The 20473-nt window shown below is 42.6% G+C and overlaps 1 protein-coding gene across 1 annotated transcript in view; it reads right to left on the bottom strand.

The window, feature by feature from the left end:
• Positions 1-9465: 9465 nt before the first annotated feature.
• Positions 9466-20473, bottom strand: part of RAPGEF5 (Rap guanine nucleotide exchange factor 5) — a 249036-nt gene continuing 238028 nt past the window's right edge. The window contains exons 25-26 of the mRNA XM_088457353.1: positions 18755-18809; positions 9466-15476 (exon numbers count right to left, since the gene is read on the bottom strand). Coding sequence (XP_088313479.1) covers positions 15358-15476; positions 18755-18809 — 174 coding nt within the window. The 3' untranslated portion in view covers positions 9466-15357. The remainder of the gene's footprint in view (positions 15477-18754; positions 18810-20473) is intronic.

Here is a 20473-nt window from a genome sequence, read left to right as displayed (position 1 = left end):
TAATTTTGGACTGTCTAGTGAGTCCACTTATCCAAGAGGATTAGATCTATCCGAGAATAGGAATTATGAACATGTGAGAAATATGTAAAATCTCTAACTCTTGGGGAATGGATCCGCCACACATCATATAGATCGAACTCTTTCAATAGATTGCACAACGTAGAAGATGGCTCTGGGCTAGGTCTGGGAGTGCCCACTGTACTTGACTTGTCCATTTTAATATCTGGTACTGGATTGAAGTCACCCATGATCACTAAACTACCTCTTTGAGCTTTTCAAAGGGCCGCTAACATCTTTTTTAGAAAAGGGATTTGTCTCGTATTAGGGGCATAAAGAGAAACTAAGGTCATTTCTCTATCATCTAGTTTCCCAACTAATATTAAGTATCTGCCATCTCTGTCTGCAATCTTGCAAGATAATTCAAATCTTAGCGAGCGATGAAATAGAATAGCTACACCATTGCGCTTAAAAGGACCGTTAGCATAATATGTTACTGGGTATCTAGCATCACCAATCACCGGAGGCGCCAGTGAAGAAAAATGTGTCTCCTGTAGCGTCACCACCTTCGCCTTTTCCCTATGAAAAGTAGCCAGTGCTAGACGTCTCTTATTGGGGGAGTTAAGCCCATGAGTATTCAATGAATAAAATTTAACCATTTGGAGTTAGAGAAAGCCACACTTTTACAGACAACATATATAGCAGCATATCTAGATTCCTAAAAATTGACAGAAAGGGAAAGGACAAAAAAAAAAACAACAAAAAAAACCTAGGAGAACATACATTAAAAGGGAATAAACTGAATTAGCCCAAAAATCGGGGATAGAATGTTTTCCGCAAGGAAAAGATGACGGCAAAACGAGAAACATCGGGGAAAAGTGGCCCAGCATGATAGCCACCCACCCATGCAGTTACTCAAAACACTATAAAAAAAAATTAACAAAACTGGAATGTGAGAAGAATATCAACTAAACGTGACTCAGGGATCCCAGGTTATATAATCTTAAAATAATCACTACCTCTTAAAGTAGAAATTGACAACTAGTTTAGAAAACATGTATTTCTAGAAATTGAGGCTCTACCCTGCTGACTAGTGAGCTATAACAATGGAAGCCTCATATAGCCTTGTAAAAAAGAACAGGAGCACTCTTATAAAAAAAAAAATAAAAAAAAAATTATAAAACATAAACAGTAATTATGATATAAAATCTATCCGAACATTTATTTTATGTTATATAGAATATAAATAATAAATTGAATACTAAAATTACATAGTGCAATATTAAAAGAAATTCAACAGACCTAAAAAGGCACTAATCTCAGCAGGGAATCTGTATCTTTCAATATTTCAAAAGTATACACATAATCTCACGTGCATAAAATCAATCGGGTACAGCATCTTTTGAAGATCTAGATGCTTCTGTGGTTAAAGGAAGATCCCATTCTGCCAGCAGTTTAACCCCAGCCTCCACTGAGGAGATAACGTACGAAGAGGATTCGTAATGGACTAGCAATTTAACCGGGAATCCCCAACGGTAGGGAATCTCATACTCCCGAAGTGTTGCCGTGATGGCATGAAACGAACGTCTCTTCACCAATGTGTGGGCCGACAGATATGGAAATATCTGTAGACCTCCCAGGGTATCGGATCCTTCTGCTTGTCTGGTAGCTTTCATGATAAGTTCTTTAATATGAAAGAAGTGAATTCTCATCAGTGTGTCTGTAGGGTAGTTGTAGGTACTCGCTCTTGGTTTGGGTAGACGATGAACTCGGTCTATGAGTAAATCTTGTATAGAAGCCGCAGGTAGAAGTTTTTGGAATAATTTGGTCACATATTCCTGTAGTTCTGCAGGAGCGACTGAATCAGGGACGCCGCATATTTTTACGTTATTCCATCTCGATCTGTCCTCTAGATCAGCCATTTTATCGCGGATACTTGATACTTCAGATTGCAGCTCAGCGTGAGCAGTCAGCAAATCATTGTGAGGAAACTAATTTGCTAATTTTTCCCTCCAAATGATCCGTACGGCCACCCAAACTCATAAGCTCTGTTCTGAGTGATTGCACTGAGGTTTCTACTCCCGCGAGGATATCCGTGCGGAATGCTGTAAACATTTGGAACATCGATTGAGTGGTTAGAGGAGCTGAGGTATCTAGGTCCAGTCCCATATCTGCTGGTGACGTTAATCCCTTAGAGAGTGAAGCAACTGGAGTCGGGGCGGACTTCAGTGATGCAGGAGTAGATGATTTCTGTTTATTCGAGGATGAGTTAGGAAATTGTACAGGAGATGGGAATTGCTGTATTTTCCCTCCACGTTTAGGCGGCATTATAATTCCGGATATACTAATAGCGAATGTTAATGAAAGGGACAGGAGCTATTTGGCATCTGGTAGTGATCTGATAAACAGTCTCGTAAGATTACTGCATGGGTGAGGGTGTCTTCATCCCTAAAAGGGAAGCATTCTGTGAGAGAGCCTTATAGCTCCAAAGACAGGTTTCTGCAGAACTGACACTACATTATCATAATATAGTGAGAGAAATCTTCTTCAAGTGGTCATAAGGCCTTAGTAAATAAAGAGCATAAACAGTAGCTGGTTATTTATCAATATTCCAGAGAAAAAAAAAGAACATATATAGCTCATGCATAAAAAGGAGCAGATTCTGTGTATGAAAAGGGCTGTTCCCCAGGGTTTAAAAAAGGAGATACCAAAGTTACTGAGGGCAATCCTATGTAGGCCAAAAGCTTATGGGGGACAGGGTAACCTTATGTTGTCCCTCTGTGTCTCTGCAGTAGTGGGTCTCAGTGAACACAGATTACTCATACATCCAAGATGGCGGCCAGACGGGGATGGCGTGAAAACGGACACCCGGAGCCGTCTCCTGAAATAGCTGTGGGGACCCTCAGGTTGGTAGGCACTGGGAGGATGACAACCAGTGCTCCCGTGGTTTGTCTGGGGTCCGGCGGTCGCACAGGCATTGCCGCGACAGATGTTCCGCACTCCAGCCCGCGGCTTCCGGAGGTGTGTAGGCCCGGGGCCGCAGAGTCTCCCACCAGAGCTGCCTTCCTTCACGCAGTCACTGGGGGAGGATGAATGGGGTATGTGGGAGGGAAGTAAGCACTCCAGGGGTGAAAGCGGGGGAGATAAAGCTCCTCTATTTTGCAGATTGGAGCTGTGGTTCCAAGGAGCTGAAGGGAGCACGCCCTCGTACAGAGCTGTCCAGGCCACGCCCCCGAAAAATAATTTTTAAATGTGATTTTAAACAATCTTCAATTGTAATGCAGAGAAATAGAGAGGATGATACCAGGATAACATAAACTCCAACACATGCTGGTTGTATGACAGATGCCACAAAAAGATATCCTGTATTGGATTGCCCAACTGCTACCAGCCTAGGGGCTTGGATATTAAAGTTAGGGCTAGAAAAGTAATAGAATCCTGTGTTATCAGTACATTTCTATACAGTTTACTATTACCATGTATGGGTTCAGGAAATTAACTTATTTTATAGCGTTACCTATGTCATTCATGAACCCTGAAAGTAGCAATATCAACCAAATACTCCTGGATTGTTTTATGGGTTGTAATAAATTAGTAATTCCGTGTCCGGTGGGAAAATAATACTTCTAAAAATGATTGCGTCACAAAATGACTAATTGACTCCTTAGAGCAGAGGTTTCCAAACGCGGTCCTCAAGGCTCCCCAACAGCTCAGGTTTTAGAGATATCCATGCTGGGACGTATTTATAATAGGTGTAGGGTGTGCTGTGCACATGGGCCCCTGCATCCTGGGGGGGCCCGCACCGCACACATTGCACCCATATTATACTTACCTCTCCGGAGTCCCACGTCGGCGCCAGGGCTGTAAAAACAGCTGGAAAATGGCCACCGCGGCCATTTTCACGTCAATTTGCGCATGCGCATTACAGGGAAAATGGCCAACACAGCCATTTTCTGTGACCTGCGCATGTGCTATAGCCTCTGGGCACACTCTAGTGCCCAGAGTCTATCAGTGCTGCGCTGGCCGCGCTGCGTTCAGTGCGCTGCCGGCCACCGGACTGAGAGGAGGGGGCCTGTGACGGAGACTGCACATGGGCCCCCTCTCATGAAATGCCCCTGTATCCATGGTTGAGGACAGTTGACTTAATTAGTACCTCAGTCAATTTGATTTAACCATCTGTGCTCAACCATGGATGTCTCTAAAACCTGACTTGTTGGGGAGCCTGGATGACAGCATACCTCCCAACTGTTCCGCATTCACCGGGACAGTCCCGTTTTTTGGGACTGTCCCACCTGCGGGCCGCAGTGTCCCGTGGTGGGTGTGAAGCGTACCCTGATGCTCTGCATAGCAGAGCAGCTGGTATGGAAAGCGAGAATAGATGCTGTGCACATGTGCACAGCATCTATTAACAGCACAGGGAGGAAGTCCGGGGGGCAGCCCAGCGGGCATGCTGCTAGGCCACGCCCCTTTCATACAGGCCATACCCCTTTTCGGGAACGTGAAGGCGCACGGATGTCCCGATTGGATATTTGCAAATGTTGAGAGGTATTTGACAGTGTTTCTGCCTTAGAGGCTGAATAAATTAGCCACAGAAGCCGCTAAAACAGCTTCCTGCAGCTTTGCACATTATAGCACAGAAGGCTGATTCTGCTTGCAGCCAATGAAGGTGCGAGCAGAATCAGCCTGCTGCAACTGGCTGGAAAATCCGTAATCAAGCTGCTGTGCGCCATGCTGAACTCCGAACAAGAGTAGTTTGAGCTGAGGACTGGAGAAGGTTTGTGCTGCACCACCTTCTGCACTCTGGGGAGAGACTGAGGGGTTGGACTTGGAACTCATCCAGCGACGATCTCCGTGGCCATTTCAGAATCTCTGGTCCATGGTCAGCAGAACCTGGTTTAAGATAAACACATGTACTTACATGTGTTATAGTATACTTAATGATTTAGTATGCACTAATGTGGTGCTTATGAATTGGTGGCATTACTGTGTGGCATATTATCAATTGGGGGCACTGGTGTGTGGCATATTTTGAATTTGGGGCACAGACGTGTGACATATGAATTGGAGACGCTTCTGTGAGGGAGTACTGCTCTGAGGTATGTTATCAATTGAGGACACTACTGTGTGGCATACTTGTGTACTTTTTGTTGCCCGGAGAGGAGATACTCTAACGCAGCTGGCCATTAGGGGTGCGGGACGGGCACACACATCATTAGGCCCTGTCTAAAATTATACAATTCAAATCCTTTTAGCCCAGCTCCATCCATATGGACCTATAATTCCTGGTATTATATCCACAGCCTGCTCACTTCACTAGGAAATGGACGAGATGTGGGAGAGCCATCCACTCTTCCAGTGGTGCGTGGGACTACTGACTGTGAGTCTCCTTCAGTGAGATTAGGTAAATATGCTGTGTAGCATATTATTAATTGGTGGCACTGTTATGAGGCTTATTATGAATTGAGGCCACTGCTGTGTGGTACATTATGATTTGGGGCCACTGTTGTGTGGCATATAAATAGGGGATACTGCTGTGTTGCATATTATGAATTGGGGCACAGCTGTGTGGTATATGAATTGGGGGCACAGCTGTGTGGCATATTATGAATTGGGGGCACAGCTGTGTGGTGTATGAATTGGGGGTACAGCTGTGTGGCATATTATAAATTGAGGGCACTGCTCTGAGGAATACTATCAATTAGGACTACCTAATTGCTGGAAGGCTGGAAAATGTTTGTGGCTCTCCATGCAAAGTCATTTTCATACAAAGAAAAATGTTTGGGCGCCCCTGGTCTTGATGCATGGGTGCTAAACCAAAGCATTTTGCATTATATGCCTTAATTGTGTTCATAAATACCCTCAGTCAGTCTGTAACCGAGGAAGTGGGCTTAGTAAGTCAATTCAAACAATTCGTCAAAATTACCACTAGATTTATTTCTAAACTATAGAGACAATAAAACATTTTTTTTTTGTTTATTCAAAGGGATATTTCTTTTATGTATTGGGTATTGGTGAGGCAATGGCACACTTACGTCTGAGGTCATGTCATCAAGCTGTACTGCTTAGTAAATTCCAGCTGAAAAATGTATCACTATCCTCCAGAAATAGCAAGTTAATGATGCGTTACAGTTCTGCTGCTGTTTAGGAATGTTATTTTACGTTCTCCATAAGTATATGTATAAAAACATAAGAAAATGTGTTCTGTTTGGAAGAGCTTATTTTTTTATACATATTATAGTAGTTTATTATGCTGTAGTACTTCTACATTACAAGCTACAGTGTGTAAAAATGATAAGAGAAAGGACCCTTTGTAAAATTCTGATGCCCACTTACACAAATTATCTGGCCTTAGTGCTCCTGATCATAGGTAAACAAGCTTACCAGCTATTACTGGCACATTCTAACTAACAGACAGCTATGGAGGTATGCAGTCAGTAAGTAGACAAATAACTATGTTGACAATTATGACGTAGGCAAGGTTAAAATGCCGACATGGGCAAAATGCCAACATATGACATGTTAACATAGAGAAAATGTCGACATTAGGGTTAGGATTAGTGTTAGGGCTAGGGATATCTAGAAGCGCTCATAAGGCTGACTGACCCCAGACCCTCATTACCAGCAAGCACAACATATAGACATAACACATACAAACTACTGAACTTGTTTCCCACTTTATCTTTTACTAATCAAGATTAATAGTTAGTTTTCGGATTAGGGCCTAGATGACGGCGATGCCGAGATACTAAATAGGTTATTGCCAAAGGTCTGAATTTAACTAATCAGTGACAGCGACAGTGCCCCTATCCTGCACCACAGCTCATCTATAAAAATGTATTTCAAAATGATCATAATTTTTTATTCCAGCATGTATGCACAAAAAAATAAAATACAGTAATGTAATGAAGGATCGGGCTGCTCACTCACAACAGGCCTGTGACTTTGTGGTCCTCCGGCAAATTGGGGCCACAGTGTAAAGTGTGCCCAGCACCTTCATTTGTCACTAATAAATCGTTGGTAATTCGGGACCTAGGATATCTCATTTGCCAGCATTGATTCCATCCTCCTGTCCATGTTAGGCAAAATCTGCTAGTGGCAGGCCTGATGCGTGGTTTATGGGTGCCTCACTTCATCTTGGATGCACACAGGTGACTGCCTCTTCCCCCCGTGTCATCCCACTCCCAGCTTCATAGATCGTGTGGCCTAGGGCAAGTCAAGCAGGGCCGTAATTAGGGTAGTGCGACCAGTGCCATGGCACAGGGCACCGCAGGGCAGGGGGCGCTGTTTAGACCTGTCAGTTTTCCTGTTTGTCATCATTCTCACTTGTAGCTTCCTCTTCCTTTAACCCCAGCATCACCTGGCCTCCCCAACCTCTTCCCTGGCCCTTCCCCATGAGGCCATGGCTCTTTTTCAGGTGCACTATCTTATGCCCCTATTTAAAAAATGGGGGGGGGGGCGCCTATTCTCTCACTGGCACAGGGCACCAAAAAATCTTTTTACGGCTCTGAGGGTAAGATTTCCTATTCTTGGCAGTGTGGCTCTGAACTCTGACAGCATAGCCAAGTGCCATGCCCCTGCCCATTGCAAACATGGAGGAAGCTGTATCTGCCAACTTCCCAGGTAAGAAGCTGCCAGCTAGTGCACCTATATACTTAGCTGCACTCAGGGAGCTCAGTGTGGAAGTGACATGGTGACTGTCAATACACTGAATCAGTGTTTTAGATGCCCCTAAACCTTAGCACCCTAGACAGCTACCAACAGATGTGTCCACATACACTGAGCCTCCTGGTGCGCTAAACAGCCCTTCTAGTTGCTCCATGGCTCGACTCAGTAGCACCGAGCATCTTGTGCGGCTGTATCTGCATGCGAAATACTACCTCACGGTGTCACAGCCGCTGACACTAACGTAGCATTCGCATGCAGATACAGCCGCAGTCGCACGCAGAATATAGGCATGGTGCATATCACTTTAAGCAGAAGCTGCTTGTGCATCCTATTCGTATCGCTTTGCAAATAAGACACATTTTAAGGGAAAAAGTTGCACGAAGAGACACTCGCCGCTACTGAGTCACATGGCGCTCACCGTTTGTGTGTAAGAGGTATGTGGACACACCTGTAGGTTGCGGAGCTGCCCTGGCAGGATGACCCCTCTTACTTCCATATAGTACTTCAGTCTTCTGCATTGATACCACTGAAGCGCTGTAATGTCCAGCTGCATCATTCATATGGGGCAGAGGAAGGAGGAAGTGTCCTCCCTGACCCCCATATCTGGACCCCCATGACTCCTCAGTATGAATTGCTACTCCTTGGTTATAGTGACTCAGGGCTCCATTAGCAACACCCCAGAAATCCGTGGCTACAGAAAAGCAAAACAACCACCACATTAAAACTTATAAAATTATAGATTATAGTGAATACATTGGTAAGTAGGGTTTTGTTATTTCCCCGGGAAATATGACTCTATAATGGAGCATAGGTCCTGATTCAGAGCCGGACGCTCTGACCAGAGCGCTCGCTCTGAATCAGGGCCCACCTCCATTAATATGAAAGCTATAAAGAACAACATTACCAACACAGAACCTGCCATGTCCTAATACAGTGCGATATTATAACACACACCCACAAACTCACAGAGGGTAAAAGCAGGAGACGGTATGAGACTTTAAACAAGTTTTCTCATTTATTTTTGAAAGGGAGATAAAAAAAAAAAAGTCCAAACATTTGAAATGCAAGAGAATATTACAATGGCTTACACAAGTTAGATCCTCATATTGCTTGGCAATTATACACTGAAATTATTGCTGACAAGCTCTAATAAATACACAAACCGTATTATATACAGAAGTAACATAGCAAGTAAATACAAAAAGCGCCTGTAAACGAGAGTCCTGGTGAAATCCACAGCCTGGCTGCTTCATGCTCACCAGGACCATTAGAGTAGACCAGGCCTGGGGGGCAGGAGAACTCAGTTTATCCCTTAGCTTCCATAGGTGACCTGGCGGCAAGATATGGGGCCACCTTCACTACAATATGTACACAAACAGCAATGTTATAGCACTGTGATCTATACAGAATGACGATGCAATGTTATAGCACTGTGATCTATACAGAATGACGATGCAATGTTATAGCACTGTGATCTATACAGACTGACGATGCAATGTTATAGCACTGTGATCTATACAGACTGACGATGCAATGTTATAGCACTGTGATCTATACAGAATGACGATGCAATGTTATAGCACTGTGATCTATACAGAATGACGATGCAATGTTATAGCACTGTGATCTATACAGAATGACGATGCAATGTTATAGCACTGTGATCTATACAGACTGACGATGCAATGTTATAGCACTGTGATCTATACAGAATGACTATGCAATGTTATAGCACTGTGATCTATACAGAATGACGATGCAATGTTATAGCACTGTGATCTATACAGAATGACGATGCAATGTTATAGCACTGTGATCTATACAGAATGACGATGCAATGTTATAGCACTGTGATCTATACAGAATGACGATGCAATGTTATAGCACTGTGATCTATACAGACTGACGATGCAATGTTATAGCACTGTGATCTATACAGACTGACGATGCAATGTTATAGCACTGTGATCTATACAGACTGACTATGCAATGTTATAGCACTGTGATCTATACAGACTGACGATGCAATGTTATAGCACTGTGATCTATACAGAATGACGATGCAATGTTATAGCACTGTGATCTATACAGACTGACGATGCAATGTTATAGCACTGTGATCTATACAGACTGACGATGCAATGTTATAGCACTGTGATCTATACAGACTGACGATGCAATGTTATAGCACTGTGATCTATACAGACTGACGATGCAATGTTATAGCACTGTGATCTATACAGAATGACGATGCAATGTTATAGCACTGTGCTCTATACAGAATGACGATGCAATGTTATAGCACTGTGATCTATACAGACTGACGATGCAATGTTATAGCACTGTGATCTATACAGAATGACGATGCAATGTTATAGCACTGTGATCTATACAGAATGACGATGCAATGTTATAGCACTGTGCTCTATACAGAATGACGATGCAATGTTATAGCACTGTGATCTATACAGAATGACGATGCAATGTTATAGCACTGTGATCTATACAGAATGACGATGCAATGTTATAGCACTGTCATCTATACAGAATGACGATGCAATGTTATAGCACTGTCATCTATACAGAATGACGATGCAATGTTCTCGTCAGCGTGATTAATATAGGCATGGCTGAAAACATGTTAATTGCAGATGATGGCTTTAGAATTACACAATTATAATGCAGACCCTGTAGTTTATATATATATATATATATATTAGAAAGCAAGTGAAATAAATGTTTTCATAAACTTGTCTGACCAATAATATACATAATAGGCCCTGTGCAACAGAATATTATTCATAATACTTGGCTAATTCACTTTAGTGTAAATAAAACACAGCTTCTTAACATTAAAAATGTCACCCTGCTTATCCAACATCAATAAATAAGAGTTGCAGGTGAATAAATATTGTGGCTTATATGAAAAATACAGACCCCTTTAGTGTAATGGGTGCACCCCATTAAGGTTAGGGTTAGTTTGAGATATTTAGAGGCTTTCCTAGGTCCTGAGAGTGAATATACTCAGGACATTACTAAGCACCCTTTCTGTCATTTTACTGGAGAAACAAGTGTCTGCTAACGACAAAGTAGCAAAGCAAAAAAAAAAAAAAATATATATATATATAGTTTGTTATCTGAGGCTTAGTCTTTGTGAATTGTGTAATGATGGCTTTTGTGTTATCAACACTTGTGTTGTTTATTTTGTTAGTTACTAAAAATACTCACTGAAGACAATAAATCTGACGGCCGTTATACAATCCTATTCTGGTCTATGTCTTCTAATGTAAAGGCACAAGGTAAGGTATTATATGAAAAAAACATCTTACTTTATATATGTGGATATGTCACGTATACAAATGTTACAGGGTGTAAATTTTGTTTAATTATATAAGCGAAGCAGTAATGTAAATAAGCAGCAGCATTAGAGAGAAGGGTTTGTTAGAACAGGCTATGATATGTCTTAGAAAGAACATGTTACTACTGTATACAGTACTGTGTTTTACAGGCCTCAGGGAGACACGTCCAAGGTTAGGGTTGGGCTGCGGGGGGCGGGGGGGGGGTTAGGTTTAGTCTGCGGGGGAGAAGGTGCTAGTTTTAGGGGTAGGGTTAGGATACTTGCCTGCAGGTGTCGGTATCCTAACCCTGTTGGGATGGCAGCATAAGGATTCTGACCGTTGGGATCCTGAGCCTTGGTATCCTGTACCCAACTCTCTTGAATATGCCCAATTAGAAATACAGTACATTTTAACTATAGTAGAGATTAGTGCTGTCATACTGAAGAGTAGCCACAAGGTGGAGTTCTAAGAATTATCACAGGAAATGTCATTGACAAAATTGCCATTCAATGTTGATATTCCTTATGTCTTTTTATGTAAATATTCATATGTAACAGCTTTGAAGTGAAATGCAGCAACATCACTGGAATATTATGCTGCTAATCTTACTATTTATCTAGCAGGGTAGGCACCTATGACCTAGGATTGCAGGCAGGTAAGCAAAGAGAATTCTGCGCTGTGATTCTACAGTTTTATGGATTGTAAACGACCTTCAGACTTTTTTAACATGCAAAACAGAACAGAACAGTTTATGTATAATTGTAAGTCTATATACATAACAGCGTTATGCTCAGCTCCACTGAAGAGATTTAAGAAAATACATCCCAAAATTATATACACTATTTAACAGTACTAGGATTTTTGGATTTATGTAGAGATAATAGCAATGCCAGCGTCAGTATAGAATTGAAGATGTTACCACTCTATCTCAGTGTTGTCTCCTGTATTACCAGGGGTGATACTGTTAATAATGATAGATTACTATCTTTCCTTTATTACTTGGGGTCATATTTATAACATGTTGGTAAGAACTTCCTTTGCCGAGCTGTATATGGCTGAGGACTTGTCTCTATGGCAAATCAAGAGCAGTGATGTCCAGTCTTGCATGACTTTGGCTTCTCAGACATTGATCCGGTTTCAAGTCATGGAAATGCAAGTTTTCCTATTTACTAACATTGCAAACAAATCAGTGCAACTAATATAACAGGCATTGGCCCTCATTCAGAGCCGTACGCTCTGAGCAGAGCGCACGCTCTGAATGAGGGCCGGGCTCCATTTTCATGGAGCGTCCTCCTGGACGCTAGTATAGCTGTGGGTCACCACCCACAGGCTATACGAGCGTGCTTTGTGATGGCCGCGATGGTCGAGACCATCGCGACCATCGAAATTGCGAGCCGGAGCCTGCGGTTGAGGTTTTCAACCGCAAGCTCCGGAGTGATTTTGGCTCTATCAGAGCCAAAATCACTCCCACTGACATCAACATTGACAGCACGCCCCCTTTGATCGGACACAACGAGCGAAGGACTTTCCTTCGCTCGTCGCGTCTGGCGCATGCGCACGATGGAGCTCCCTCCGTCGTGCGCATGCTCAGTGCATAACATCGACCCACTTGCGAGCGGACAGCCGCTCGCGAGTGGGTCTGAATCAGGCCCATTGTCCCTAATGACACCATTGATAAAGCACCACTTAAGAATTGGGCAACACATACTGGGCCTGATTCAGAGCAGCTCGCACGATGTGTATGCCAATTGAGTAGGCAATGCTACCGCACAGCAATGCAGTAGCACGCCCAGTATTTCTTAGAGCACGATCACATAGTGTATGCAGACACCCATCAGCCTGTTTTAAGACGCCCACTTGTGCACGTCATGTCCAGGAAGTGTATGCAACCATCGGTACATCGGGTAACATCAGATGCGATCGCAGCACTTGGGGTTGACCATACCCTGCCGCAAGCACTGCGAGCACTTCAGTGTAATAACAAGCCAAGTGACGTGTACTATGATGCTGTCTTATAATTATGCACACCTCTAATACGCCATTGAGATGCTCAAGCACGCCTGTGTTTGCACCTCCAATCCCCCGTTTTTAATGGCCAGCCCGTTACCACCTACAAACAGCTTCCCCTGTCACTCACTCTGCTGGGCTGTCTATGTGCAGCGAGCGAATGCATTGTGAACTATCGCTAAGGTCTGCTACGCACAATGCATACACACTGCATACCGTCGGCAGCAGCGAGAGTATGCATCTTAGCGAGCGGGTCCACTTTTCTTTGTCCTCTGTTTTCCACGTCAATTCTATGCTTAGAATAAATAGTTTATGAATGAATATGTTGTCAGCTTGTGGTTAGAGTACAACATTACATGTGGATGACAGTAAAAGGACACAACTACATGCTAATAGATGAGAGACTTTAGACTGCTGAGCACAATGATTGAGTTCTGTCACAATATACAGATGGACAGTGCTAAACTGTGTTAAGGGTTAAACTGGTTCTCTTACATGACAGCAACAAAATGCACTTTGATGGCATATAAGCATATCATATACTGTAGAAAGGGCTCTTAGAGACCGCCAGAGCTTAGTTCCATGTCATCTAATAGCATTCTCCCTGAAATGCACCACCCACTGTTCCCATAATGTATAAGCCATCTTATTCTATGTACAAATATTACATATATAACCACATAAAAATAGAGCTTCATAAATACTTGCAGGCAGTATAAGTTAGTAGGAAAATGTTGTTTTGTTTCTCTATATAGACTTAAATACTCATTTGTATCTTATCGGCATAGCCATGTCAGCTTCTTTTATTCCATGCTCAGTAAATCATGAAATAGGTGACTTCTGTGAGATCTTTCTCAAGGAATATCACTATATAAGCCCAGAGAGCAGTCAGGAGTGGCATAAATGACATATTAATCCCATTCTCCCGGGGCCACCTAGGTAAAACGTGTATATACTGACCTAATCTGTTAATCATTTTGCCGGTGTGTGCCGGGCTACTTTCACACCCAAGGAATAACAGAGACTCCCGGTGTCATCTAGCACAGGTGACAATCCACACCTCCAGCTGGCAACATGTAAGACAATTAGAATAGCTGACTATGGGCCTGATTCAGCATGGATCGCAATTGCAAAGCTGTACGCAGGCATATACAGTAGTGTGTAGTGCACACAAGAAGCTTTGCAATTACAATCCTTGCAATAATGCAAATGCAGCAGGTGTATGATATCCCCTGCTGCATTTGCGATCCCAGCACTGCGACGAAGGTCGGGAAGGACATGCCCCATTTCCGGGAACCCTGGCCGCCACCGCACCGTCCATTAAATGCCTCTGCCTGTCAATCAGGCAGGGGCATTCAAGGACTTGCGTGCGTCTTAGCAGGACCCACTCTGCACACTCGCAGAATGGGTCCTGCACACACACAGATTCCTGATAATCGGGAATCTGCGTTCCACGGTGCACTGCTGAATCAGGCCCTATGAAAACATTATTGCTATGTGCATTTGCTTCGAGGACATATAGATCTCATGAAAAACTAAAGATGGGACCTCCACATTCATGTTAGTTAAAACAACAGTAAAAAAAAAAAAAGAAATTAATGAATATGTTCAATTATCAAATAAAGGTAAACACTATAGAACCTAAAGCTGGACCACCACAGTAGTACGTGATGCTGTGTGTACGGGATCAGTAGCTGGGGGTATGTGAGGGCGAAGGACGCCTGCCACTGACCTATGGATTACCACTGGTTTCAATCCACAATCATTAGGATTCCCAGTAAGTGATGCATGAATGGTTCTAATGGACACTCTGCCACCCTGATATAGTATAGGTTTATACTGTTCTCTTGAGCTGGAAAACAAATTCATTTACATCTTGGAAACCTCAGCACTGAGTTTTTGGGCTAATGCCAATGATAAATAACCTGTTACCTCTTTTGCTAAGTAAACAAATAGTGTACTGCATGTTCTGTGAGAGACATACGCTGGGTAATCACACAGGGCACCTGTAGTGATCTCATCATCGTGGTTCCTGGCATCGGGGGCACGCTTGTGCCAGTCACTAAGTGCTAATACCATATCAGCCACAAGTGCTGGGTATAATAATCCCAGGAAGTGTGCACGTTTTTTATTAAATGCAGAATATCTTTTATGCAAACATTGGTGGCTGATGAGACAAAGCGATGCCAGTTTCCCGTCCGGGGAGAGATATGCGCTGCTCCGTTATTTCTCTCTCTCTTTTATCCTGTTATGTTTTTCTGTCACTACTGATAAAACTCAGTAACAATAATTTCCTTGTAGAGCTACATGCTTGGCATCAGCGGTAATTCTGTCCAGACTGGGTGTGTGTCTACACTCGCGGCTCTATCCTGTGCGATAGCTCAAACAGAGTCTGCTGGTTGTCAATCATGTGCAAGTGATGTGTGTAAAACTTTGCCTCGTGGTGCTCCTTCTGCGGAAGGTCGCTGGCTGTACGGAATACAAAAAATAAACAAGACAATTAGAAACATTAAAACCGTACAGAATAAATACAAGAAAATCCCTCTTGCAGGAAATAAACAATTTGCATTCCAGCTGTTTTGGAACATCCAATTTTACTTCTGATCAAATGCACTTGTTTTTCAGGCCACGGCCATTTAACATTTGCAATTTTTATTGGAAGGAGCTGTGCTGATCGTGGGGTTCCTTTGCCAACTACTATAGGCCTGACATATTCATTCCCCTACTTCTGTGCCTGCATGCAAACATCAGATTGAGCTTTGAGTGATGGATTATTTATTTTACAATGTGTAGTTGTTGTCGGATACACAGGGAAAATCCAAAGGCCCCTGAATTTGGGTGAATTCCCTTGGGAGAGTAGCCCAGTCACGCCCTCTTCCACAGTGTAGTGGGCCGGACAGGGATTGGTAATGTGATCTGTGACACTTTGCTGCAGGGCAGACGGGCTGTGATAGCACAAACCACGTCTCCTTGCCCTCTACACGTGCCCCATGGATATCCCCATCTAGATCTCCCAGAGGCAAGCAGCAAATAGTAGGTGAGCATGGTAGGACACACAATCCCCAGATATTTAGGGAAGAGGAGAGTCCAAACACCTAGATGTGGGCTTGCCCCTATAAATGTGCAAGGTGTACAATTTAGGGGCATTTTCACAATAGGTGAAGTATATTTAGTGTTGGAGAGGTTTATAAAACGAACAGCAGCAATTTTGGATTCATAGTACACTGTCAAATACTTGTTAAAGGTGGGTTTGTACAAGGCTGGCTCAGTTGCTAAATATAACACTGAAGTGAATATGACACCAGCATTATAATAATATGCCCATTGGACTTACTACCTTGGCATATTCTCTATGAGTAACTTAGAGCTGTGATCAACACGGTTTGCCTTGAAAAGCAACATATGAATTATTTCCATGTGTAAACTCAATTCGGCGATGTGTGGCTGCGATGTTCGGCTTCGTACACCCCCAAGAATCACAGTAGCCCAACATTGCACATTATCCTCTGTGTGAGGGAATATTGGGGATGTTGGGGTCTGCGAGGTGCCAGAGTTTCGAATGTCCGCACCGCGTTCCGATGGCACTTTATGGACATCAGAGAGAGTGAATATGTCTTATACGGTAAGAAAAGAGCTTTCATGTACTGGGATTGCATTTTACCACTTCTATTGCAAACCTAGAACTATGAAAACAAATAGCATGTCATATTTGGGCTCAGGTATTTCAGACGCCTCCACAGTCTGTCTTTGGGGAAGGTGATTTTAGGAATTTAGCAATTTATAGCATGACTGGCATTCCGCTCATGAGCAATCAGCTCTTTAATTACTTTTGTTTCTGCAAGCGGATCAACTAAATAAAATATTTGCAAGAGGATTTCTAAAGAGCGATTACTGGCTTTTTGGGGTTTAGTCAAGAATGAAATGTTTCTGTTCTATTGACATGAAAATGATATTAGCTTAGCACATCCAGCCCACACTGTTTCCATCTCGCTGATTTCTGTGTACGGTGTTCTGTACATAATCAGATACACAATATACACCAGGCCTGCAGGTCATTTGCTTTCTTTGTTAAGGCAGCCTGTGTGGATAAGTGCTTTTAACACGTTTCCCAGATACCGGCATTGGTTAAGGATTATATGAATCCCTTGGGTATGGAAACAGCCAGCGCAGTCTTCAGGAGGGGTTAGCAAATTAGTCTAATGTCTTCATAAAAATCACACTGGAGTTATTATGTCTTCAGGGTTGCTATTCTCACTTCTGTCCTTTACCAGCGTGTTCTGTCCCTGAAGCTATAGATGAGTAATAATACACTTTAGCGGTTGAAAACTGTGCATTAAGTCTTGTATTCTGTGCTATTTTTATATAGACAGTAATGGAGCATACACACGGTCAGATTTTTCGTTTGAACGATTTTTTTTTTTCAAACGATTTTGCTAACGATTTACTCAACGATTTGAACGATATCTGAAGGAAAAGAACGAAATCTGACTGCAAACATGTCAGATATCGGTCTCTAACAAACGTGAACGCGCATCATTCATCGTTCACGTTTGTACACATGAACGATTTTTTTCATCAGATTTGAACGATTGAACGATTTTTAAAATCGTTATCGTTTAAATCTGATGAAAAATCTGACCGTGTGTATGCACCATAAGACCAAATAAATAAGACCATATAAAAGCAAATAAAACCAGAGCAATGATAAAATTATGTTATTAGTATGAAGAATTTATGTGTGTTGAGGTCAACTCACTGCGCCAACCGATTATTTACCCAGATCCAGCTCATTTCTACTATTACAGTTCTTACCGCACTCAACGAATCTAATACCCGTTTGTGGGTGTATGTTTTATGGCGGCGAGGCTTCGTGCTTTCATGTAACATTAATAGAACAGACTGAATACAAATCTAGTTGCAGTTTACTGTCAGTAACACACAAACTGTTCTTGAGAAAATCGGATATAAATGAGCTATTATTCAGAATCAAAGGGCCAAGGCTGGAAACCTCCTACAGTAATGTCATGGGACGTTTCTCAGGAGGACAGAGTCTGCTCCCTACAGTACGCCTTATGTTCACGCTCATTAACATCTATTCATGCCCAGAAAATAGCTAACATCAAGGGCATGTCAAAAGTGTACATTAGCAAGAAACCATACAGATGTAACGCATAGTAAATGTAGCACGTTTGCCGTTATATTTAGATTATTTATTTGAAGGCGATGACCGCTATTGGACAACTCTGCTTAAGCAGTTCTGTATGTTCCCCCCACTGTTAGGGGGGCACTCAATTCTGAGTGAGGGCCGTGAAGCGCCTGAGGAATGGTCGCTTGAAGTATCTACCACAGAGGTGCACAGGAAAATGACAGGGCCCCAATAAGCAAATACAATCTTTCATTGTACCAAATTTCTATGTATTAGTTTATGCTTAGTATGAATCAATAGCAAAAGTAGAAAAATAAAATATGCATCAATAATAGTGTAATTGTTGAAGAAGCATTTGGATGACCCGGGGACAGGTCCAGAAGGGGTTGTATTTAATATTTTTGTATATATACAGTCCCTACCACAATTTCTGTGCCTACCCTGTAATATTATATATATTACATCAGAAGTAATATTAGGCATGTGTCCCTGTATGAGCTCGGAATTGTTATACAATAAAAACAAAAGTGTTTTATTAATACTAAGTAACATAATTGCTGCCTAGCGCTTACTATATGGTCACTGCAGGATGATCACTTACCATACTGGTTATTTCTACAGTGTCGCAGGGACCGCACTGTGTCTGCGATCATGTGCTGAAAAAAGGACAAAAAAAAAAAAAGAAATGAGAAGATACCAGAAAATAACAGGTCATTATCATATAGATTTAATGTAGCATACATTCCCAGCCTACAATTTATTCCAAAGTTCTTAAAATAAATGTGAATTTTCTATTTTTGAGGGATTAACACAGCTCTGTCACTTAAGTACTTGGCATAGAAATTACCATAATTATCACAATCTTCCTACAAATTAAGTTCTCTCTCCCCGTAACACAGAAGTCATGAAGTAAAGCCGAATTTATTTACTGGATTACCAGCCACTTACTGTAGATGCCATCGTCTCCCCCTCCTCACCCCAGCACAGCAGCCCGGCTCTGCATTCTCTCTCTGTATGTACCTAGTTATTGGCCACATGATAGATAATACACCAGGAGGAGAATGACTTGTTAGCACACCGCAGTTTTCTTTATTAAGGAACTTCCTGATTCCTGTGCTCACACAGCTTGGTGGCTCTTTATCTGGCTCACACAGCTGCAGACGCTGAACAATACTTGGAGTAACGAGTGTATGGTAATAAAATCAGCGTAATGCTCAACAATGGGTGTTACTGGGAAAACTATAGGATTACGCTGGTAAAGTCGCCATATGTTAGAAATAGAGAATTGTCTCGGGTGACGTGCAGATACATCTGTACCGCCAGCTGCCATCTCTTGCGCACATCACTATTCGCGATTGCAGACGTTGTCCATATTCATTGCACTCTGGACAGACAACATCAGAACAAAGCAGCGAGGTTACGACTGAACGTTACCATGTATCCCCTCCTTAGTCTTCTCTCATCATAACTAAAACTGATCTGACTCAATCCAAATCTACAGTACATACAGATGTACTTCACCTCCTTGCCAAAGGGTATACATACTCCAGTGCCATAATGTCGACAGTCAGTATATAGGCGGGACTAGGTCAGCGGAACTATGCCGACAGGGTTAAAATGCAAGTTTTAGTACTGCCTATCTACGGACTGTTGAGATGATGAGAGTGTATACCCCTTGTAATATACTGATGAACAAAATCACAGTTTGTTGCAAACACTTTATATGGTTAATGAGGTTTATTTATATTGTTTTACACTACTAACTTTTCTTCTGGTTTGTTACAATTTTCCAAATCGATGGTACATTTGCAGGCTGTTGTGTGTTAGAATTATTCCTTACTGCAGCGTGCAGCTTCGCCAACGGTTAACCAAAACATTTGTGGGGTCATTTTTTAATTTGTGAAGCTAAAGGGCCTGATGAGGTGTAAAGGTGCCTACACACTTGCCGATATTTTGAACGACTGAACGATATCGTTTTCGTTGAGTCGTTCACTATATCGGCCAGTGTGTACGCTAAAACGATGAACGATAATGATGAACGACCAACGATGCGCGCTCCCGTGGGTCATTGGTCCTTGTCATGCATGGCCCGAGCATGCAGGCCCACCTGACGATATTGTCAGGTTGTTCCATGTTTGGGGATGAGGGAGGAAGCCCGGCACCATACGATATCGTTCAGTGTGTGTGTGCTCAATGTCGTTAACGTCACTGAGCACACTCCTGCTGGGGACACACTAGACGATATCGCTCATGGAGCGAATAGTCTAGTGTGTACGCACCTTAAATGTAGTGGGCGTTTCTGGGTGTGACAAAGAGGTGG

The sequence above is a fragment of the Taudactylus pleione genome, unplaced genomic scaffold, assembly GCF_031769625.1.
Source record: "Taudactylus pleione unplaced genomic scaffold, aTauple2 ptg000758l, whole genome shotgun sequence".
Lineage (NCBI taxonomy): Eukaryota > Metazoa > Chordata > Amphibia > Anura > Myobatrachidae > Taudactylus > Taudactylus pleione.
This window is presented reverse-complemented; position numbering and strand designations above follow the sequence as displayed.